The sequence below is a fragment of the Natator depressus genome, chromosome 4 (assembly GCF_965152275.1).
Source record: "Natator depressus isolate rNatDep1 chromosome 4, rNatDep2.hap1, whole genome shotgun sequence".
Lineage (NCBI taxonomy): Eukaryota > Metazoa > Chordata > Testudines > Cheloniidae > Natator > Natator depressus.
Window position 1 is genome coordinate 98,398,164 of NC_134237.1, and position 24,702 is coordinate 98,422,865.

The 24,702-nt window shown below is 44.0% G+C and overlaps 1 protein-coding gene across 4 annotated transcripts in view; it reads right to left on the reverse strand.

Annotated features, from left to right (window-relative positions):
- NWD2 (NACHT and WD repeat domain containing 2) overlaps positions 1–24,702 on the reverse strand; it is a 143,655-nt gene that overhangs the window by 58,624 nt on the left and 60,329 nt on the right. The window contains exons 3-4 of one of the 4 annotated variants that reach the window (XM_074951561.1): positions 11,745–12,493; positions 7,971–8,087 (exon numbers count right to left, since the gene is read on the reverse strand). The exons of 1 other annotated variant lie outside the window; for it this stretch is intronic. In XM_074951561.1, coding sequence (XP_074807662.1) covers positions 7,971–8,021 — 51 coding nt within the window. In that variant the 5' untranslated portion in view covers positions 8,022–8,087; positions 11,745–12,493. Of the gene's footprint in view, positions 1–7,970; positions 8,088–11,744; positions 12,494–24,702 lie in introns of those variants that run through there. 2 more of the 4 variants (XM_074951559.1, XM_074951564.1) reach the window with 2 other exon arrangements.

The window sequence follows — 24,702 nt, forward strand, 5'->3', positions numbered from 1 at the left end:
ACTTCTTCAGTCCTTAGGCTTTCAGTTCCACTTTTGTGATTGCAGGCAAAATTGGGTATCTGGATGTTTATTATGGCCTTTCAGGACTTGTGGATGGGGGCATATTCTGCAAGTGACTGGACCTTACAGGAATCTTCTACAATAAATTATAATATGTAAATGAAGAGAGATGTTGGTGTCCTGTGTTGTGTTGTAACAAGCACCTCCATTAACTTGATATTTGCAATACGAAAATAACAGGGTGGGGAAAGGTTCATCATTAATAAAGTACAACAATGTGTTTTCATTTTCAGCTCTTAAATCACCCAGTAAAACTTTAACTATTGAAAGTGCAAGAATTATGGAATTGGGTTTATAGGCATGGATCTTGTCCAGTTGAAAATATCTGGGCTGAAGGACAGGGAGTCAGAGATTCTGTCTTTGGCCCTGTCTACGTTAAGAGAAATCCGCTTTGGTATAATGATATTGGTGCAAATTTCTACAGTGTAGACAGATCTTCTGTCCATCTTCCACAAACATTTTGTGTTAAAGCCATGAGAGTTATATCTGTAAATCTAAATAAAGAGCTTTTATAGTGTTTATTGCTTAAAAAGAATTGATGGATTCTGAACCATTCTGCTGAGCAATTCCACTAGTAGCATTATTGTACTTCTACAAAACTGTTCTCAGTAGTAACACAGAATGTACAATTTACCTGTATTTTCATCTCGCAAACCACCAAGTCTAAATATCCTGATACAGAGAGGTACCCCACTCCACACTGTTGTCCAAACATCTTATTGCTCAATACTTATCAAGCTCTGTTGCTAGATTAGATAATTTAAACTAACTGCTGGAGCTAAAGGAACGTAGTGTGCGTGTGCCAAGATTTCCTACTGGCTCAAAAGTTGCTTATTCTAAGTTGTAATTTTTATACAGACCGCCTTTTCAGATTGTCTGACTGTAACATAGGCAACACTCGGTGAGACTTTGTCCTGTACCTCTCAGCGGTGCAGCTCAGAATTCACAGCTCAGTGGCAGTGGGGGTGGTGAGGGGAGGCTAGAGGGGTTTAAAGCCACCTTTTTACCTTCAGAGTTCTTGGCTGCTCTGAGGGCTGGAGCGTTGCCTGTGTAATCTGGAGAAGCCCCGAGGGTCTAACAGCAGCCTCCCTGAGTTGCTCTGAATCTCCTCAGCGCTATGTGCTGCAGCCTCACCCCTGATATACGCATGCCACCCCCAGTGATGCCCCTTGTCATAACCATAAGGGTAGCCTAAAATTCCTCCTTACCTGTAAGGGGTTAAGAAGCTCAAATAACCTGATTGGCACCTGACCAAAGGAACCAATGGGGACAAAAGATGCTTTCAAATCCAAGGGGGGGGGGGAATCAGTTGACTAAGGAGCAAGTGACTGATTATGTGATTTGGCTGACAGCTTTGGCTGCAGGTAGAAGAGGCAGGAAATAAAAAAACAGGTCCTATTGCTAACTTGAGTGGGACCAGGGAGTTTCTCCACTGGGAGACCCAAAGACGGAAATCCTGGCCTTATTGAAGTTAATAGGATTTTAACACTGATTTTAAGAATGTCAAGATTTTACCCTGGGTGCTGTTTGGTCTTTCCTGGTAAAGGCCTGGGGAAAGAACCTGAAAGGAGCTGTGATCAGAAGCCACTGAGAGGAGCTAGAGAAAGACTGGAACTATTCACAGACCTTAAGAGGAGGGCTGTGGAGAATTCCTGAAGACCAGGGACTGAAAGGACAATAGAGCCATAAAGCAGGGACTGTGTTTTGGCCCCTGACACAAGAGAAAGCAACACCCTTGCAGTGAGGGGGAAAGCACTATGAAACTCTCGGGAAGGGCTGAAAGGACTCTGAAGCCATGCTAGAGAGGCAAAACGACATGGGGATAGAACAGGTTAAAAAAACAAAATCCTAGTTTTTGCAAAATAGTTCTTGTTTAGAGTGTTTGAAATTAACCCTTTTATAAAAACAATGTTGCAGGAATTTTTATTGAAAACATCAGAATGGTGATAGAAATTGTATTTACTAAAAACCTAGTGTTTGGTAATTGAAAAGTTTGATAAGCGTTTTAATAATGTTTTTGATGACAATGGAAAAATATTGAAAAGATGTACAACTCCCCCCTATAAAAACTGAACAAATTTTATTTTTGAAAGAAGGCCATTTTCTGACTAAAAATAACTTCAGCCAACTCTGGTTGGTGAGCCTGGATACAGGGTGAACAGCTGAATAAATTTTGTTTAATAACAATAAATGAAACCCCATAGGGGAGACTTTTGTATTAAACATCAGCATGATGTAGGAGACTTTACTGATTTTGCTAAGGTGGGGCCCTGAAGTGAAACTGCTACACAAATGGTGTGTGCAGATGGAGAGAATATAGCAACCAACTGACAGGGCCAGGAGGGAGGAGAAGCCTGAATACAGTGTCTGAAACAAAATACTTGTTTAAAAAGTTACATTGACTGAGGGAGGTTGTGTGTATGAGACTGGGCTGTTATCCCACATGTAACTGGCTCTGTCTAGCTACAGCAGTTTGTTATTCTGAGAAAAAACACAAAAAATAGTCCCTTTTTTAAACTAGCAAACACTTATCTTGAAAGATAATTGGTTTTTATACTAAGAACTTTTTTTTCTTCCTTTAAATCTTCAGAGGTTTTCTGACTTCTACTGAACACAATTTCACAGCAATTGGCAAATCCCGGTAATGAGAGCAAAATACTGAGGCACAGATCTTCAAAGGTAATTGGGCACCGAACTTCCATTGATTTCAGTGGGAACCAGCTTCTTAATATCTTTGAGGCTCTGGGCCTGCATGTGTTCTCTCAGTGACCTGGGTTCTGCTCGATAAGCAATTCCTGCTTATTGTTAACAACTTGCTGTAGTAATTCCACAATAGCATCACATCTCCAGATATTTCTCTAACAAGGAAAGTGAAAGAGGCACATTTGTGGATTTTTTTAAAACCAGTTTTGTAGATTTAAGAGCAAGGATATTGGGCTGGATCCTCGGCTCCATTTAATCGATTTTGCACGGCTCCTGCAGGACTAATCAGACTTAAAGCCACCTTAAATGACTCTCTGAAGATTTCGCTGGCATTGGAGAGGTAGGGGGAATATTTGGGTTGCAGCTTCTACATCATCTCTCTCCTGAACCCAATGTAGGGGGCAAGTTACAAAAAAATGAAGCATGTTCAAAGTGCCTCTTTGCCATGTTGATCCTTTGTGGCCAGAATGGCCCCTTGCAACTGCAAGCAGTCAGCGGACAGAGCAATCCTGGTCTTATATACCTTTTGCTGAGTCTGAGAAAACACAGAACAGCTCCAAGACAAGGACACCTTAAAGGAGGTTTAGAAACCAATTTTGCATGCTCCTCCTCTGTTACTGCCATCCACCTGCCTCAACATGTGGCAAACTTTATGGGATATGCAGTGACTGGGACAGCCCCTATAGAAGTGGGGAGGAGAGCACACACTGGGGGAATGCAAGGGTGGCCTCTACTACTCTGCCCATTGGCCCGCTGGAGTAGGAGGGGAGCTGACTGGTCCCTTGTTGGGGCCAAATTGTGGATTTTTTGCCTTCCTTGCAGCAGTCGGGAGGGACAGTTAGGTTAAATAGGAATAAGATTTAGTAATCAATGGTAGTACTTGGTAAGGATGTTGGTTTGTCGCAACTTGCAGCCAATTTCCAGTGTAGTTAAAAGGCAGGGATTGTTCTCAGAGTAAAAGACCTGGGATTTTGATGGTAGGTTTTTTATACCCAGAGAATAGGGCAGGGGTGGGCAAACTTTTTGGCCTGAGGGCCACATCGGGGTTGCAAAACTTTATGGAGGGCCGGGTAAGGAAGGCTGTGCCTCCCCAAACAGCCTGGACGCCGCCCCCTATCCAGCCCCTCCCACTTCCCGCCTCCTGACTGCCCCCCTCAGAACCCCCGACCCATCCAACCCCCGCCCCCCGCTTCTTGTCCCCTGACTGCCCCCTCCCAGGACTCCTTCCCCTAACCACCCCCCGGGACCCCAGACCCTATCCAACCCCCCTGCTTCCAGTCCCCTGACTGCCCTGACCCCTATCCACACCCCCACCCCCTGACTGTCCCCTGGGACCCCACCCCCTATCCAACCCCCCCGCTCCCCTGACTGCCCGTCCCCAGAACCTCCACCCCATCCAACCACTCCCTGTCCCCTGATGGGACCCCCTGCCCCGTATCCAACCCCTCCCCGCCCCCTTACCACGCCGCTCAGAGTGGCAGAAGCTCACAGCCACGCTGCCCGGCAGGAGCGGTGGGCCAGCGCGCCGGCAGCTCAGCGCGCTGAGGCTGCGAGGGAGGGGGAACAGCAGGGGAGGGGCCGGGGGTAGCCTCCCCGGTCGGGACCTCAGGGGCTGGGCAGGACGGTCCTGCGGGCCATAGTTTGCCCGCCTCTGGGATAGGGGGAGACCTTGTGGCATGCACGGGCCAAGTTCCTCCCCCAGCCACATTTCAGTACCTTCTGTCCCCCTCGCAGGTTGTATGGCTGTGAGTGAAAGGATTCAGATGAGTGAGCTGAATCTAAGGGGTAAGCTGAGGAGAGTCTACCCTGAGTTATGTGCTATACAGTAGGAGTCTTGTAACCCTGCACTGGAACCACTTAAAATGCCTCGTATGCAAGAGTCTGGTTGACAGGACAGGTAGCGCCCCTCCTTTGGTTAAGTTGAATAAAGTTGCAGCCTGACACTTAAAATCTGTCCTTGTGTCTGTCCTCGTCTGCTGACATGTCCTGAACACTGCTCTGATACAGCTGAAGACATGGCTTATTAACTGTAGAAGTTGGATATGCTGGCTGCTGCAACTGATATTATTGTTCTCTCATTACACTGACAACAAACTCACACGCCCTTTACGGATGACCTACTTAAGATTTCTTTTTATGGGGTCTGTGACACTTAATGTGCCTTTTTATTGCAAAATGAAGGGCTGGAAGGTGTTTTCCAAAGAAACAATTTTTTTAATTTAACTTTACTTTGAAATAGGTGGAATGTCATGAGTAGAGGGATTACTCGGTGTCTCAGGTGTTGACTGGGTGTTTTCTCATTCCCTAACCAAAGAACAGGGTGCAGAATCCTTAATAAAGACTATGTTCCCAGGTGTTTATTATTCACTGAAGTTAGATAGGTGTTAACAAAAAATAACAAAACAAAGAAACCCCAACAAATAACAGTCTGACTAAAAATTCCTTCCAGGCAGTATACATCTCCAGTAAAATAGTCTTGCTCACCTTACTCACAAAGAATCCCAGCCCATACATACTCCACACATAAACAAAACAAATCCACTTGCCTCCCAAATTGCTTCATGCATCTTGTTTCAGATATCAATGCTGACCTATGATGCTTTAGTCTAAATTGCTCAAATACTGATTTCTGGCTCTGCCATTGTATATCCAACCTCATTAATTACCTTAATCTACCCAGAAAGCGTTAAAAGGAACACTTTATTTAAAAAGTTGGCAGAAGAATGATAAATTTTTGTCCAGAATCAATATGTAAGATTAAAACAGTTTATAAGCCACATACTGATGTGCCAAAAATATTTTTCCATACTTTTACCTATGTGCTCATTAAAGCAAGGCACACATTTTTCTAAGGGAAAGAGAAGTAAAACTTTACACTTACAAGTCTATTCTGCACCATATAACGAATATAACACCACTGCCAGCAACATTTAGTGCATATGCTTCACTGAAAAGAGAGGATTCCTATTTTGCAGAATTTAACTGATGCAGTCTACTCCCAGTGTCTTTCAGTTACTGAGCTCAAATTAACATTTGACTTGGCGCCATAAATTCAGAATTGAAGATATTGTGATGGGCAAACATCGTACCTATCTCTAACAAGGGGAACAAAGATGACCCTGGGGAATTATAGACAAGGCAGCCTAACTTTGATACCTGGAAAAATACTTGAACAAATTATTAAACAATAAATTTGTAACTACCTAGAGGATAATAGGATTATAACGAATAGCCATCATGGATTGGTCAAGAACAAATCATGCCAAATCAACCCAATTTCCTTCTTTTGACAGTGTTACTGGCCTGGTGGATGTGCGTGAAGCAGCAGATGTGATATATCTTGATTTTAGTAAGGCTTTAAAAACAGTTCCACATAACAGTCTCATAAGCAAACTAGGGAAATGTCATCTAGATTAAACTACTATAAAATGGGTGCACAATTGGCTGAAAGACCGTACTCAAAGAGCAGTTATCAATGGTTCGCTGTCAAACTTGAAGGGCGTATCTGCTGAGGTCAGTCCTGAGTCTGGTACTAGTCAATATTTTTGTTAACGACTTAGATAATGCTGTGCAGAGTATGCTTATAAAATTTGCAGATGACACCAGGCTGGGCAGATTGCAAGCACTTTGGAGGACAGGATTAGAATTCAAAATGACCTTGACAAATTAGAGAACTCGTCTGAAATTAATACAAGATTAAATTCAGTAATGCCAGGTACAAAGTATTACACTTAGGAAGGAAAAAAAATCAAATGCACAACTACAAAATGGGAAATAACTGGATAGAAAGTAGTGCTGCTGAAAAGGATCTGTAGGTTATAGTGGATCACAATTTGAATATGAGTCAACAGTTTGATGTAGTTGTGAAAAAGGCTAATATCATTTTGGGGTGTATTAATAGGAATATCATACATAAGACACAGGAGGTAATTGCCCTGCTGTACTCAGTACTGGTGAGGCCTCAGCTAGAGTACTGTGTTCAATTCTGGGCACCACACTTTATAAAAGATGTGGATATATTGAGAGAGTCCAGAGAAGAGCAATAAAAAAAGATATAAGGTTTAGAAAACCTGACCTAATAGGAAAGGTTAAAATAAATTTGGCATGTTTAGTTTTGAGAAAAGAAGATACCTTGATAGTCTTTAAATATGTTAAGGGCTGTTATAAAGAAGACAGTGATTCTCCATGTCCACTGAAAGTAGGGCAACAAGTAATGGGCTTAAAAGATTTAGGTTAGATATTAGGAAAACCTTTCTAACCATAAGTTCTGGAATAGGCTTCCTAGGGAGGTTGTGGAATTCTCATCATTGGAGATTTTTAAGTACAGGTTAGACAAACACTTGTCAGGGATGGTGTAAGTGCAGGGGGCTGGACTTGATGATTCTCAAAGTCCCTTCCAGACCTACATTTCTATGATTCTATGGCAGGAGATCTTTTCTTGAGCTTGAGGTAAGATACTAGCTACAACCTTAACAAATACCTACTCCTATTATACAGGAGTATGTACACCACTTTTACAAAAGTTGATGGGAGGGCCATTGAGGATGAACACAGGAATTATCATTTTTTGCCAGGTGTCTACAATGTTATTGAACCTTAAAGTACCTTCTAAAAGCAACCTGTCCTGGCAGCAGTAAACAATCGGTGTTTTGCATGCGTGTGTGTGTCTGAAAGAGAAAGATGATAGCCACAGCCTTCCCAGGCTGTCACTGGCCATCTCCCATTTTGATGTTCCAATCGAAATAGCATCCTATGATTTCCTGAGCCTGCCAGGCACACCAGCAGAGAATGGATCGAAGAGGATAACCTCTGCCTGCTGCTGTTCTTTTATAGGCAAACCCTTGTTGGCCTGCTAATACCAGAACTTGGGAGAAGTACTGGGAGTTAATTCCCTAACCAAGGAGTGCTGCCACTGGCCAGCAGTCACAGTGCCCTCCATGTGGGGGCACCAAACCCCCCAAAATGGGCTGGTTGTGAAGGGCCAGTCCTCCTTTACTGATGTCAAATATCCATTGTCAATTTACAGCACTGTCTGGGAAATCTCAGGTCTGATATTTCAAATGCACAGTAAGAAGTATACAAGAAATATTTCAGAAGTAAGAGAGAAAACACATTTGTCTAGGAAAAAGCCTTTAACTGCACTACAGATGCTAGGATAGCTATCAATGTATTTTTGTTTTAATGTAAAGCATTATTTGTATACCCACAACAAAACATGGACCTGCAGAAGTTTTCAAGCAATCTTCTAACAGCTTCATACGAGTCTTCTGGAGCTCAGGACTGTCCCACTCTTCTGTTTCTATTCCCCAGTATAAGTCTATGACCTGGAAATCAATGTATAACACACTGTTAGTTTTATCCATTAGTTTAAGCTTCTCCTACATAACAAGATGAACAAGATCTCAGTTAAGAGATTTGTTTTTTTATCTTTAAAGAGTTAATGTGGGCCAGTGGGTAGAGCAGTGGACAGAACTGGGTACTATTCCCAGTCCTGACATGGACCTGCGCTGTGATGTAGGCAAGTCAACTTATCTCTCTGTTTCCCTTCCCACTGTCTTCTCTATTTAGACTGTAAACTCTTTGGGGGCAGGGACTGCCTCTTACTATATGTTTGTACAGCACCTAGCACATTGGTGCCCTGATCGCAGATGGCGATTCTAGTTGCTATTGTAATGCAAATAATAAATGAATAATAATAATTATAAGACTCTCTGGGCAAAATCCTGGCCCCTATGAAGTCAGAGTCTTGCCATTGACTTCAACACAGCTCAGATTTCACCCAATGACTTTTTGACCCACCAGAGATCAAACTATCCTGTGCTAAAATGAACAAAAAAGACAGGACTGGATTAGATATTGTAATATCACTCTTCCTTTGTTCCTTAATGTTTTGTTGCTCTGGAAGCAAAAAATGCATGAATTTATAATAGCAGATGGCTTGCTGTTATGACTTTCATCTGTTGCTATAGATTCAGTTTTATAATGCTAATAAGATGCAAGCAAATGCCTGGAAGAAGCTGGCTGAGGTTGCTACATTTATTTCAGGAGATTTAGTGATGAAGCGTGGTTTCACTACATATTTTAACTAACGGATAGAAGTTTTGTTATTACAGGACCTTAATTTAAAGGAACAGAGAGTCCTTTATCTGTCCAAAGGTCTCAGGTTTTTTTAAAAATAAACTGATGATATATCCTACTGCGATTTGCTTATTTATGCTACTATCAGCTTTCAATACAACCATGTGATACTATTATAAAGAAGTCATTACTGCACAATTTAAAAAAATTAATTAATTTACATATTAATTTGTATTATAATAGCACCTAGAGGCCTCAGTCAAGATGGAACCATATTGTGCTTGATGCAGTTTGAACACAGTAGTAAGAGAGAGTCCCTGCACTGAAGACCTTACCATCTAAAAATGTATATGGTTGATGGATTAGTCAAGTTAACCCTCTTGGAAACAGGCAAATCTTCTTAGGAAGGTTCTGGTAACAATCGCTGATGGGTTATAAGACCCAATCCTGCAAACAGTTATGCACATGCTTTACTGCCATGAGTACTCATCATAGTAAAGTTAAGCACATGTGTAACTGTTTGCTGGATTGGGGCCACAGGCACTAGACGCTGGAGGTAAGTGACCACGTGTGGTGAAACAGCCCAAAGCGTGAAGTGCATTATAAAGTGGAATAAAAGAGCATAATGTTAGAAAGAATAATTTTATACATTTATACTTTACATAAACTCTGTCCCAAACACTGGTCTGAGCAAGAAACTTCTTTGCAGCTCTTGCCATCTCAGCTTTCCTGCATCTCTCTGCTTCATTGATCTTTTTCTCTTTACAAGTGAAAATATTTCTTTTCTCCCTATTTCTTTCTCCTTCCCATTATTTATCTCTGAGGATTTATTATTGAACTCTGTGTTGTTTTCATCAGATGCCTGAATATTAGAATTGCATAAGACATAAATTAACTAATTCAGTCATTCTCAGCTCCAAACATACCGTATTTGAATTTGCAGCTGGATGAACTTATGTCACTCAAGAATTTTCTCAGGCATCAAAGGAAATTTTTACTCTAACTGACCAGTCAGAAGTCAGAGAACTTGAGCTAGGACAGAAGAGAGAACAGTGTGTCAAGGGCTAACTTTCCAGCATGCTGTGTGCCTTTCCTCTATGTGTTATGAAAGGTGAGAAGGTATCTTTCTCATAATAAAATCTCCCAGCAAAATTTCAGTAGGATAGAGAAAAACCTAGTATCTTATGTTTAAATGATTTTATTGTTATTGTCTTCTTACTTTACGAATCAAACTTTGTGCCTTGAATGCATGGTAAATGCATTCTGATTTATTAAAATGTGATTATCTCCAGAAATGGGACTAAGTAAAAATGTCAGCTTTCTCAAAAGGCTTCTCCTTGGGTGTTTTCTAAGTCATAACTTCTTTCTTTACTGACAAAAAAAGAAAGACGACTGACCAGGAATTCTATATTTTTACAGTTTTTTTCTTGTGGGGTGAATACCTGCTGCCACTGACTTTCTGTTCTTTTCAGGTTCTTATTCTGTGCTCATCACTGTAGTATTTGAGCACCTTCCATTAATGCACTGAGCAATGGGACTAACGTCTGTCACATTTGTTCTCTCATCCTCTCCCCAGGTGAAAAAGTGTGTGTAGTAGGCAGTGTTTTGTTTTGTAGTGTGTGTCTTATTGTTCACAGTGTTGTTGTAGCCATGTTGGTCTCAGAACTAGATGGCATCATGGAACAGGCTACCAAAATACCCTGAGAGAATCTGCTTCAATATGGAAAAAAAATCTGATCCAATTGCACATATCTAGTTGTCACCTAACACCCCACACTGGAACCCATACAGGGTATCATTAAACAATTATAATCAATATTTGATGGGGACCACATCCTGAAAGAAATCTTTCCCAACCCTGCCCCCCTTCTGCCTTCAAACAACCCCCAACCTTGCCAAGCTCATCATCAGAAGCAAGCTCCCCACAGGCCAGGACACACCAACTCAAAGCAGCACCAGACTCCGCCGTAACAACTGATGCAAAACTTACGCCCCCAAACACAGTTATCACAGCATGTGACGTCCCTCATCCAATGCACTAAATGCCCCAACAACAACTGTGTGGGTGAAATGAGACAATCACTAGGCTCTTGAATGAACACACACAAGAAAGTGATAAAAGACAAAAACACCATATCCCCAGTGGGTGAACACTTCTCAAAGTGATCACTCTATATCTGACCTCTCAGTCCTCATCCTCAAAGGAAACCTGCATAACACCTTCAAAAGACGAGCCTGGGAGCTTAAATTCATAACTTTGTTAGATACTAATAATCATGGACTTAATAAAGTCAGTGGATTTATGGCTTATTACAACAATCTGTAACCCACTAACTCCCCCTGCCCCCGCTTCTTTGTTCTAGGACTCCAGAGATGTTAACTGGGCACTTCACCTTGAAAGGTTTCTTAGTATGTGTTAACTTCTTATGCTAAACAATCTGTTCCACCTTGTTTTTAGCTGTGACACTCTGTGGGCAAGTCCACCCTTAAAACACTGCGTGGGTGTAGTTGCACCGATGCAGCTGCGCCACTGAAGTGCTTTCATGAAGATGCTCCAAGCCAACGGGAGAGTGCTCTCCTGTCAGTGTAGTTAATCCACCTCCCTGAGAGGTGGCAGCTAGGATGGCAGGAGAAGCTCTCCTGCTACATAATGCTGTGTACACGGGGGGCTAGGTAGGTATGTCGCTCAAGGGTGTGAAAAATCCACACCTGAGTGATGTTGTTATACCGATAGAGGTCTGTAGTTTAGACCAGACCTGAGTACCTTTTCCAGACCTGAAGAAGAGCTCTGTGTAAGCTTGAAAGCTTGTCTCTTTCACCCACAGAAGTTGGTCCAATAAAATATATTATATACTCACACGTTATATGTTTATGTTAGAAAAGGCAAGGTCAAAGAAACGCACCTTGCACTTACACCAGAAGGGGCTGAGGTTTGTGATGGTCTTTAGCTGCTGAGGAGCTTATTCCACAGTCTTGGGCTGGCCCCTGAGTAAGTTCTGTCTCCTGCATAGATGAGCTTTCTTTTTATTGTAGCTTCAGGTACTTTCTCAAAAGCAGGGTTCATTGGGATGCTGGAAATGAATGCTTGGAGCAATGGTTGTAAAAGGGTAGTTGGGGCCCATCTGCCTCAGTCCCTTCCAAGAAAACCTGAGAGCCCGATGATGGTAGAATGCTGAAGACATGAATGGGGGTGGAGCATGTATTAATGCAGAGGCAGCACTGTAAAAGAACTACAGTGACTGGTGAATAATCTTTCCTTTCTGCTCAAAAGTGAAGTTTAGAATCTCCCGTTACTAACACGTGGGAAATACATTATTACTGTTGTGCTAGACGAGAGAATGTTGTTGGAGCATGTTTTTAGGCAATCACATTATCTTGCTGAAGCTGGTGGATGCACTAGCCACCTTTCATTCATGCTAAATGAAGGAGCAACTAAATGCCCATGGGTTCAGGGACAGCTGAAACAATAGACACCATTGCTGAAGGCACAGACCAGCACGGGAAGGGCTGAACAAGAACAAACTCAGGGAGAATAAGAAGTGTTTCTGTGGGACTGATTGAAAATGCAGAGGCTGAAGAATTGATTGGTGGAGGTGTGTGTCTCTCTTGGTCGGAAGCAGAAAGCAGCCAGAGAAGCAGATGATAGCATAGCCTAGAGAGTGAACAGAAACAGAACTCCTTGAGACACAGGACTGACGGGAAAGCGAGCACAGATTTCTGAACAAAGAAATTGCTTCCTGCTTCTGTGTTCAGGGGAAAAGACTTTGTATATAGTCTTCGTAAATAAGGATTTTTTTACATAGAAGGATTACAGGATTGCATCTAATTTACAATTTACAGGATTTACAATTTACAGGACTGCATCGAAGAACTAACCGACTATCATCAATTTTTCCTACTAATGGCAACATTATTAAATCGTAGAATCGTAAGGGACCTTGAGAGGTCATCTAGTCCAGTCCCCTGCACTCATGGCAGGACTAAGTGTTCTCTAGACCGTTCCTGACAGGTGTTTTTCTAACTTGCTCTTAAAAATCTCAGTGATGGAGATTCCACAATCTCTCTAGGCAATTTATTGCAACACAAATGATGAATCTTTTGCAGCTACAGTTCACTTAGCACTAGTAAACATGCTTTGGCAAGCAAATCTTAGAGACATAGGTGCTGACTCCATGGGTGCTTCAGGGCTCGAGCACCCACAGAAAAAAAATTAGTGGGTGCTTAGCACCCACTGGCAGCCAAGCTCCCTCCCTCTTCCCAGCACCTCCCACTCGCTGGTGGCTCTGCTGATCAACTCCTCCCCTCCCTCCCAGTGCCTCCTGCATGCTCTGGAACAGCTGTTCTATGGCATCAGGTGGCGCTGGGAGGGAGGGGGAGGAGCAGGGATGGGACATGCTTGGTGGAAAGAGGTGGGGCAGGGGAGGGCAGAAGCAGGGTGGGGGAGGGGCCTTGAGGGAAGGTGTGGGCGGAGCAAGGGAGGGAAAAGGCAGGGCAGGGGTGGGGGCTTGGAGGAAGGGGTGGAGTGGGGGCAGGCCTGGGAGTGGAGAGAGGGTTGAGAGGAAGTTGGCGCCTATGCTTAGGGGTATCCAAAACCGATAAAGAGACACAGAAAATAAATAATTCTAGGATAAATTCCTACGCTTTATTGCTCATAAGCATGCTTCCATCCCAATTTTGCCTGAGCTCTCCTGTATCCTACATAACAATGGACCAAATTTTCAATAGTGGTTTGTAATTTTGTGCCTAGTAACTGCATATCCAAACAGGTGTGCTTGCACAACTTTGTGTGCACAAAAATAAGAGGCACTTTTGAAAATTTGGCTGTAATGCAGGGGTGGGCAAACTACGGCCTGTGGGCTGGATACGGCCCATCAGGGCCTTGGATCCAGCCCGCGGAATTGCCAGCCCTGTGGCGCTGCGGGCCCTGAGCCACTCCCAGAAGCAGCCAGCACCATGTCCCTGCAGTCCCTTTGGTGAGGGGGCGGGCAGAGGGCTCCGTGCGCTGCCCTGGCCTGCAGGCACCACCCCCAACAGCTCCCACTGGACGGGAATGGGGAACCCCAGCCAATGGGAGTTTTGGGGGAGGTACCCACAGGTGAGGGCAGCGCGCGGAGCCCTCTGCCCCCACTTCCCCCAGGGGCCGCAGGGATGTGGTGCTGGCAGCTTCCGGGAGTGGCGCGGGGCCAGGGCAGGCTGCCTGCCCTGGCCTGGGTGCATGCCGCTGCCACCCTGGTGCTGCTTCATGTAAGTTGCGCCGGGCTGGAGCCCGCACCCCAAAACCCTCCCGCATCCCACTCCCTGTCCTGAGTCCCCTGCCCCGAGCCTCCTCCCTGCACCCCTGCCCTGAGCCCCCTCTTGCATTCCACACCACCTCCTGAACCCCAACCCCCCCGAGCTCCCTCGTACATCCCACACCCCTCCTCTGACCTAACCCCTCACCCTGAGCCCCTTCCTGCACACTGCACCCCAACCCCCTACCCCAGCCCTACATTCATGGCCCTGCATGCAATTTCCCCACCCAGATGTGGCCCTCGGGCCAAAAAGTTTGCCTACCCCTGCTGTAATGTCTCAAAAAATATCTTTCAGGACTGGCATTACACCATCATGACCTAATCTTGCATCATGACCTCACAGCATTGTGTTACAACATGATGACTCTGCATCTTGATGTCATGATGTTGCACTGCAATGTGGTGATTCAGTGTCAGGCTATCAAAAATCAACTGTCACAATGGGATGACATGAGAAGTTTGCCCTGCCCAGCGAGCTGATATAGGTGTCAAACCTATATGTGCATGAAGGACACTGAGAATTTAGAAAGAAGGGGTATATGGGATACAGTGGAACACAAAGATGCTTGTGAATGATGTCAAAATGTATTTATTACTTATAATTGGAGACATTGCTCACCAAATGTCCACCCTAATAGAAATATTACTCAGTGTTATTGCCTAGGTGGGTTGCCAACCTGAAGCTCTGTGTAAGTGCTGACTGCCCAACCTAGACTGACTTTGGGGCGAGTCTACTTGCACATCTGATTTTTTTTTTTTTTTTAAGTTTTTCACTCATGAGTCAGTGTTTTCTGTTTGCTTTCTTCAGCTTCTGTCATAACAACTCCTATCATCTTTATAGGTCAATCTTTTTTTCTTACTAATTGAAAGAAGTTAGCATTTTATTTTGCATATCTTTCTGTAGGGTGCATTATCCTGTTGAACCCTTTAAGCAGAAAACACTGTAAATTGTTAACAATATATGTGAATTTTTTTGCTTGAAGCTGGCTGCCTTCATTTGCTTGTGCACACTGGATTTTCTTTCTTCCTGTGACGGGGCAAGGCCAGATGGCTATAGAAAAGTAGTGAGAGATAGATATATTAGCTCCAGGGTAAACAAATCCCTGGTACCAGGATAAGTGAAATGGCAGCTGCTCCAGGTCAATTAAGACACTTGGGGCCAATTAAGAACTTTCCAGAAGGCAGGGAGAAGGCTAGGTTGATTGGGACACCTGAAGCCAATCAGGGGCTGGCTGAAACTAGTTAAAAGCCTCCCAGTTAGTCAGGTGGGGGTGCATGTCAGGAGCTGTGGGAGGAAGTTGCGCTGTTGGAGAGACTGAGTAGTACACACCATATCAGGGACAAGGAAGGAGACCCTGAGGTAAGGGTGAAGTGGAGCTTGAGGAAGTGAGGGCTGCTGTGGGGGAAGTAGCCCAGGGAATTGTACATGTTATGTTTCTAAAAGGTCAGCTACCATAGCTGATACTATTAGGGTCCCTGGGCTGGAGTCCGGAGTAGAGGGTGGGCCCGGGCTCCCCCCCCAACCTTTACCCCCTGATTAATCACTGAGACTGGGAGACAACAGAGACTGTGCAAGGAAGGATAACTTCTCCTCACCTCCCTCGCTGGCTTATGATGAAAATGGCTCAGTAGACTGTGACCCTTGTCTCTAGAGAGAGAAGGGTTATGTGGAGGGTCACAGTGAGCCTCTGAGGCTAGCGAAATCAGCCAGGAAACGCGGGACCCACGGAGGCAAGGATAGAGCTTTGTCACATTCCATTTATCATATCTCCCCCCCCCGCACTATACACCACAAGATGCCCCCACTTAACAGTTGCTAATTATCCTGAGAAAATGTTTCCATTACGAACTAGTTTCTCAGTTTAAAAGAAACCTAGAGAAACAGATATATGTCAAGCTGTTTTAAGATTCAAAATATGTGTTCTGGAGGTATCCTTTCTAGCGTACTTTTTATCTCTATTTTAACAACAGTCCAAATCAAAATACATAATTTTTCAGAAACATTTTCGTGATTCAAAGGAAAACAAATGGAACAAATAGAGTACCCTAAACCAATTCAGAGATGGAATTAATGTATTCAGTCACATTTCCCCACATATGGTAATTGTGTTCCACAGGAGTGGTCAACACAGGAAGCCTGACAGATCTGAGGTTTTGCAACAATTGAGACCCTGTTATCGGTGGAGCCGGATGACTCAGAGAAAACTGGACCACTGAATATATTAGAATGAATTTAAGTTAGGTCACTGTTTATCAAGTAGATGATGACTTGAGTATACTCTACAGCAGGGGTCTCAAAGTCACGGCTCGCAAGCCTCCCCGGTGTGGCCCGCGGGGCTCCAGCAGTTTTGGGGCCAGGTCTCTCCCTTGGCCCCAACTGTCGCCCCTGGGTGCTCCCCTCCCCTGGGTGATTTAAAATGACCCGGGGCCCCAACAGTGCAGTGGAGCTGAGTGGTGTTTGCTTGCTCGCTCCACGTGTCTGCCGACCCCTCCCTGCGGCTGCCGGGCGGGGCTGTGCCTCCGCACGCTACCCACGCTCCGAGTGCCCCTGCGGCAAATGGGAAGCTGTGGGGGGCGGTGCCTGGCGGCAGCAGCGCACCAAAGCCCCCAGGCCCTCCCCACCTTGGAGCCCCAGGTAAGCGCCGCACGCCCTTCCCCCCTCCCAGAGCCTGCACCCCCTCCCACCCCCAAACTCCCTCCCAGAGCCTGCACCCCAGACCTCCTTCCCCACCCAAACTCCCTCCCAGAGCCTTAGGCAAGTGTGGGGCAGAGTTCTGGGGGAGCGGAGTTTTGGGGGGCGGATTCTAGGTGGCATAAGTGACGTTATTGGCCCGCTGGGAGGATTTGAGGACTGGCACTGGCCCGAAGGTAAATTGAGTTTGAGACCCTTGCTCTGCAGTATGTGGCTTTCATGGTAGCCAGACACTGATCAGAGCTTATAAGTAGAGGACCACATATAAAGAATAAAAAGTAAAGTACTCCCCTTTCATCCACCCAAATACTGTATCTATTACAGGAAGAAGCTATGGCCCTTCTTGTATGTTTGAAAAGTGCCTAGCTGGGCATCACTGCAAACTAATAATTAATAATAATGATTGTGTGCATTAAAAGATAATGCTTCCCATAATAACCATAAAATAGTGGGAGGTCGGACTGCCAAGAAAAAGATATTTTTATGAGAGAAAAATCCATCTCAGAGCTGCTGCAGAATGCTCTCTCACTTCCCCTTTGTAATTTTTATATAACCTTTCCCACTTGAGCCAAAAATATCTGCTAAAATCACTTGTATACTAATGTCAAAACTAGGGCTGTCGAGTAATTGCAGTTAACTCACATGATTAATTTAAAAAAATGAATCACGATTGATCGCAATTTTAATTGCACTGTTAAACAGTAGAATACCAATTGAAATTTATTAAATATTTTGGATGTTTTTCTACATTTTCATATATACTGTATTGGGTTGTAACTGAAATCAAAGTGTATATTATTTTTATTACAAATATTTGCACTGTAAAAATGATAAAAGAAATAGTATTTTTCAGTTCACCTCATAAAAGTACTGTGGTGCAATCTCTGTCTTGAAATTGCAATTTACAAATGTAGATTTTTTTTGTTACATAACTGCACTCAAAAACAAAACAACATAAAACTTCAGAGCCTACAAGTTCACTCAGTCCTACTTCTTGTTCAGCCAATTGCTCAGACAAACAAGTTTGTTTACATTTGCAGGAGATAATGCTGTCCGCTTCTTGTTTACAATGTCACCAGAAAGTGAGAAAAGGCATTTGCAGGGCACTTTTGAAGCTTGCATTGCAAAAGGTATTTATGTGCCAGTTATGCTAAACATTCGTATGTCCCTTCATGCTTCGGCCACCATTCCAGAGGACATGATTCCAGGCTGATGACGCTCGTTAAAAAAAATAATGCGTTAATTAAATTTGTGACTGAACTCTTTGGGACAGAATTGTACGTCCCCTGCTCTGTTTTACCCACATTCTGCCATATATTTCATGTTTAGCAGTCTCGGATGATGACCCAGCACATTTTGTTTATTTTAAGAACATTTTCACTGCAGATTTGACAAAATGCAAAGAAGGTACCAATGTGAGATTTCTAAAGATAGCTACAGCACTCGACCCAAGGTTTAAGAATCTGAAGTGCCTTCCAAACTGAGAGGGACGAGGTGTGGAGCATGCTTTCAGAAGTCTTAAAAGAGCAACACTCCAATGCAGAATCAACAGAACCCAAACCACCAAAAAAGAAAATCAAACTTCTGCTGGTGGCATCTGACTCAGATAATGAAAATGAACATGTGTTGGTCTGCACTGCTTTGGATTGTTATCAAGCAGAACCTGTCATCAGCATGGATGTATATCCCCTGGTATGGTGGTTAAAGTATAAAGGGACATATGAATCTTTAGCGCATCTGGTAAGTAAAAAATTTGCAATTCCAGCTACAGTAGTGCCATAAGAATGCCTGTTCTCACTTTCAGGTGACATTGTAAACAAGAAGCAGGCAGCATGATCTCCTGCAAATGTAAACAAACTTGTTTGTCTGAGCAATTGGCTGAACAAGTAGGACTGAGTGGCTTGTAGGCTCTAAAGTTTTACATTGTTTTATTTTTGAATGCAGTTATTTTTTATACATAATTCTACATTTGTAAGTTCAACTTTCATAATAAAGAGATTGTATTACATTACTTGTATTAGGTGAATTGAAAAATACGATTTCTTTTGTTTTTTACAGTGTAAATACTTGTAATCAAAAATAAATGTAAAGTGAGCACTATACACTTGATATTCTGTGTTGTAATTGAAAGCAGTATATTTGAAAATGTAGAAAACATCAAACATATTTAAATAAATGGTATTCGATTGTTGTTTAACAGTGCAATTAATTGCGCAATTAATATTTTTAATTGCTTGACAGCTCTAGTCAAAACTAGATTTGACTAGTCACTGCCTTTTATGGATCCGCAATTGTTTCAGGACATGTATGTAAAATAGTTAACGTCTGCCTCTGCGCTTGTGGGGCTTCCCATTACACCTTCACCTACATGAAGAATTTCCTGATGTTTTGAGGCCTATGTCACTCTGTCTTCAGATAATAGTTGAATCTATTTAATAAAATAGTTTTATTTTTGTGAATACCTACAAGGGAAACCTTCCTCAGTTAAGATATTCATACATTATCATCAAAGCAGGAATTGAGGTCTTTCTCGATTTTTATACTACAGCCCATCTCAGAATGTGTTTTCTTCCCGATTATGGATTAAATGCATGCTGTTATGCCTAAAGGAGACATCACACTGTTTCTTTCTTTCCTTTCTTTGAGATGTCTCCTCAGAGATGACTGAAGAATAAGGAAAATAAAGGAATTGGATAAATAAAATATATCAGAATATTCCATGAATAGTACAGGAGAATAAGAGAAACTGGTTTTATTATTTTATACTCCCCTTTGCATTCTCCCCCTGCAGCATTGCTATAGAGACTATCCAAACAGCTGATCAGTTGGCATCCTCACATCAAGATTTTTCATAAACACAATCTAAAATCACATTGGATGCTATTTCTACTGCCATACAGGCTGTCAAACTCCATTTTGATTCGAGGGGATCTAAGATTGAGTCTCTTAATTCAAATAATATTGATTTTCATAAGAAAAAGCCCCAACAACAATCAGAACCTGCTGATGAATGTATATCAAGAGTGATGCAGGACTTTAGATGCAGAATGATAGCTTAAAGACATTAACTGTAATCACTAAAGATAATGCTGCTTTATTTCATAATGTTGAGTTATGGGGAAGCAATGCAAAGGCACGTAATAGTGTGTTGGGAGGAATGCCTGAAGATTTGGCATTAGATTTTTCTGATAAATTACATTTTTACAATTTTGTATAGTGAATTTATTCCTCCTCTCTGAGAGCCTGACCCAAAGCCCAGTGAAGTCAATGGGACTCTTTTTTTTTTTAAAATGCAATACAAGTTTATTCAAGAACATCTTAGGTATTTACATGGTCCCTATTACTGATGTGTCTGAGTACCTCATAGATCTGTATTTATCCTTCCCCATGAGATAGGAAAGTACTATCCCCCCCATTTTACAGATGTTGAACAGGAGCAGCTTGAACCCATGACTCCCAAGTCACCGGCTAGTGTCATAAGCACTGCATCATCTTTCCACCAATACCACAAGACAGGAGTGGAGGCACAGCAGACTGGCTGATGAGAACACAGTACTGCTCTTGCAAGTGAGAGGCAAACAAGGAAGGATGGGGCTTTCAAAGGAACCTGTGGAAGTTAGGTACTCAACTCCTACTGAATTTCGTCTGGAATTGAGCACCAGTTCCTCAAAGATCCATTGAATATCCCAGCCAAAACTTTGGAAGTTTATGTGAAATGAAAACAGCTGAGGTGCTGGAGGGCAAACAAACAATCCCAAGACACAGGTTCAGCATGGCACTCTAGGAACTAGGTTCACCTCTCCCATCGCCACCAAAAGAAGTTGCCTATTTAAGTCCTTGTATATGATGGTGGTGGTGGTGGTCGGGGACTCTCTCCTCCGGGGGACTGAGTCATCTATCTGCCGCCCTGACCGGGAAAACTGAGAAGTCTGCTGCTTGCCAGGGGCTAAGATTCGCGATGTGACGGAGAGACTGCCGAGACTCATCAAGCCCTCGGATCGCTACCCCTTCCTGCTTCTCCACGTGGGCACCAATGATACTGCCAAGAATGACCTTGAGCGGATCACTGCGGACTACGTGGCTCTGGGAAGAAGGATAAAGGAGTTTGAGGCGCAAGTGGTGTTCTCGTCCATCCTCCCCGTGGAAGGAAAAGGCCAGGGCAGGGACCGTCGAATCGTGGAAGTCAACGAATGGCTACGCAGGTGGTGTCGGAGAGAAGACTTTGGATTCTTTGACCATGGGATGGTGTTCCATGAAGGAGGAGTGCTAGGCAGAGACGGGCTCCATCTTACGAAGAGAGGGAAGAGCATCTTTGCGAGCAGGCTGGCTAACCTAGTAAGGAGGGCTTTAAACTAGGTTCACCGGGGGAAGGAGACCAAAGCCCTGAGGTAAGTGGGAAAACGGGATACCGGGAGGAAGCACAGGCAGGAACGTCTGTGATGGGAGGGCTCCTGCCTCATACTGAGAATGAGGGGCGATCAGCAGGTTCTCTCAAGTGCTTATATACGAATGCACAAAGCCTTGGAAACAAGCAGGGAGAACTGGAGGTCCTGGTGATGTCAGGGAATTATGACGTGATTGGAATAACAGAGTCTTGGTGGGATAACTCACATGACTGGAGTACTGTCATGGATGGTTATAAACTGTTCAGGAAGGACAGGCAGGGCAGAAAAGGTGGGGGAGTAGCACTGTATGTAAGGGACCAGTATGACTGCTCAGAGCTCCGGTACGAAACTGCAGAAAAACCTGAGTGTCTCTGGATTAAGTTTAGAAGTGTGAGTAATAAGAGTGATGTAGTGGTGGGAGTCTGCTATAGACCACCGGATCAGGGGGATGAGGTGGATGAGGCTTTCTTCCGGCAACTCGCAGAAGCTACTAGATCGCACGCCCTGGTTCTCATGGGTGACTTTAATTTTCCTGATATTTGCTGGGAGAGCAATACAGCGGTGCATAGACAATCCAGGAAGTTTTTGGAAAGCGTAGGGGACAATTTCCTGGTGCAAGTGCTAGACGAGCCAACTAGGGGGGGAGCTTTTCTTGACCTACTGCTCACAAACAGGGAAGAATTAGTGGGGGAAGCAAAAGTGGATAGGAATCTGGGAGGCAGTGACCATGAGATGGTCGAGTTCAGGATCCTGACACAGGGAAGAAAGGTAAGCAGCAGGATACGGACCCTGGACTTCAGGAAAGCAGACTTTGACTCCCTCAGGGAGCAGATGGGTAGGATGCCCTGGGGGACTAACATGAAGGGGAAGGAGTCCAGGAGAGCTGGCTGTATTTCAAGGAATCCCTGTTGAGGTTACAGAGACAAACCATCCCGATGAGTCGAAGGAATAGTAAATATGGCAGGCGACCGGCTTGGCTTAATGGTGAAATCCTAGCGGATCTTAAACATAAAAAAGAAGCTTACAAGAAGTGGAAGGTTGGACATATGACCAGGGAAGAGTATAAAAATATTGCTCGGGCATGTAGGAATGAAATCAGGAGGGCCAAATCGCACCTGGAGCTGCAGCTAGCAAGAGATGTCAAGAGTAACAAGAAGGGTTTCTTCAGGTATGTTGGCAACAAGAAGAAAGCCAAGGAAAGTGTGGGCCCCTTACTGAATGAGGGAGGCAACCTAGTGACAGAGGATGTGGAAAAAGCTAATGTGCTCAATGCTTTTTTTGCCTCTGTCTTCACTAACAAGGACAGCTCCCAGACTGCTGTGCTGGGCATCGCAACATGGGGAGTAGGTGGCCAGCCCTCTGTGGAGAAAGAGGTGGTTAGGGACTATTTAGAAAAGCTGGACGTGCACAAGTCCATGGGGCCGGACGAGTTGCATCCGAGAGTGCTAAAGGAATTGGCGGATGTGATTGCAGAGCCATTGGCCATTATCTTTGAAAACTCGTGGCGAACGGGGGAAGTCCCAGATGACTGGAAAAAGGCTAATGTAGTGCCAATCTTTAAAAAAGGGAAGAAGGAGGATCCTGGGAACTACAGGCCAGTCAGCCTCACCTCAGTCCCCGGAAAAATCATGGAGCAGGTCCTCAAGGAATCAATCCTGAAGCATTTACACGAGAGGAAAGTGATCAGGAACAGTCAGCATGGATTCACCAAGGGAAGGTCATGCCTGACTAATCTAATCGCCTTCTATGATGAGATTACTGATTCTGTGGATGAAGGGAAAGCAGTGGATGTATTGTTTCTTGACTTTAGCAAAGCTTTTGACACGGTCTCCCACAGTATTCTTGTCAGCAAGTTAAAGAAGTATGGGCTGGATGAATGTACTATAAGGTGGGTAGAAAGTTGGCTAGATTGTCGGGCTTAACGGGTAGTGATCAATGGCTCCATGTCTAGTTGGCAGCCGGTGTCAAGTGGAGTGCCCCAGGGGTCGGTCCTGGGGCCGGTTTTGTTCAATATCTTCATAAATGATCTGGAGGATGGTGTGGATTGCACTCTTAGCAAATTTGCGGATGATACTAAACTGGGAGGAGTGGTAGATACGTTGGAGGGCAGAGATAGGATACAGAGGGACCTAGACAAATTGGAGGATTGGGCCAAAAAAAACCTGATGAGGTTCAATAAGGATAAGTGCAGGGTCCTGCACTTAGGACGGAAGAACCCAATGCACAGCTACAGACTAGGGACCGAATGGCTAGGCAGCAGTTCTGCGGAAAAGGACCTAGGGGTTACAGTGGACCAGAAGCTGGATATGAGTCAGCAGTGTGCCCTTGTTGCCAAGAAGGCCAATGGCATTTTGGGATGTATAAGTAGGGGCATAGTGAGCAGATCGAGGGACGTGATCGTTCCCCTCTATTCGACATTGGTGAGGCCTCATCTGGAGTACTGTGTCCAGTTTTGGGCCCCACACTACAAGAAGGATGTGGATAAATTGGAGAGAGTCCAGCGAAGGGCAACAAAAATGATTAGGGGTCTGGAACACATGCCTTATGAGGAGAGGCTGAGGGAACTGGGATTGTTTAGTCTGCAGAAGAGAAGAATGAGGGGGGGATTTGATAGCTGCTTTCAACTACCTGAGAGGTGGTTCCAAAAAGGATGGTTCTAGACTATTCTCAGTGGTAGAAGATGACAGGACAAGGAATAATGGTCTCAAGTTGCAGTGGGGGAGGTTTAGGTTGGATATTAGGAAAAACTTTTTCACTAGGAGGGTGGTGAAACACTGGAATGCGTTACCTAGGGAGGTGGTAGAATCTCCTTCCTTAGAAGTTTTTAAGGTCAGGCTTGACAAAGCCCTGGCTGGGATGATTTAATTGGGGATTGGTCCTGCTTTGAGCAGGGGATTGGACTAGATGACCTCCTGAGGTCCCTTCCAACCCTGATATTCTATGATTCTATGACCCTTGTCAATTTACTTATGTTTATTTCACTCCTAATAGATGGAGAAGAAGATGTAAAGCTGGACATCTTTAGAAGACACTATCATAGGATGTATTCTGCACCAATTTATGCAGGGTAATGGGATTTCTACTTCTGTCCTCTCACCCCTTGCCAAAATTAGCTCTTGTTTTCTGCCATCCTTACCTGTTTCTTGTAGGAGATGGAGAAACATTTCATTTTCAAATTGTTACCAGACAGAGCTAAAAATTAACTTGACAAGAGCAACTTGTTAAAGGTGATTGGCTCCCATTGATTTCAAAGGGACTTTTCTCTCATGCTTAAAGTCAAGTATGTGTTTAACTGGATCTAGGCCTGCACACTCAGCATCTTGCAAGATCCAAGACCAAAGTCAACAGGAAAGGAAATTTCTTCATTGCTTCTGGAAATACAAGTCTGGGACTTTATCAAACCATTCAACTGGCTACATCAAAGAGTGAAGAGACACTATTTAAATCCTGACTGGCACTCAGGCTTGTACTTACTCTGTTCCTGTTCCTCCTC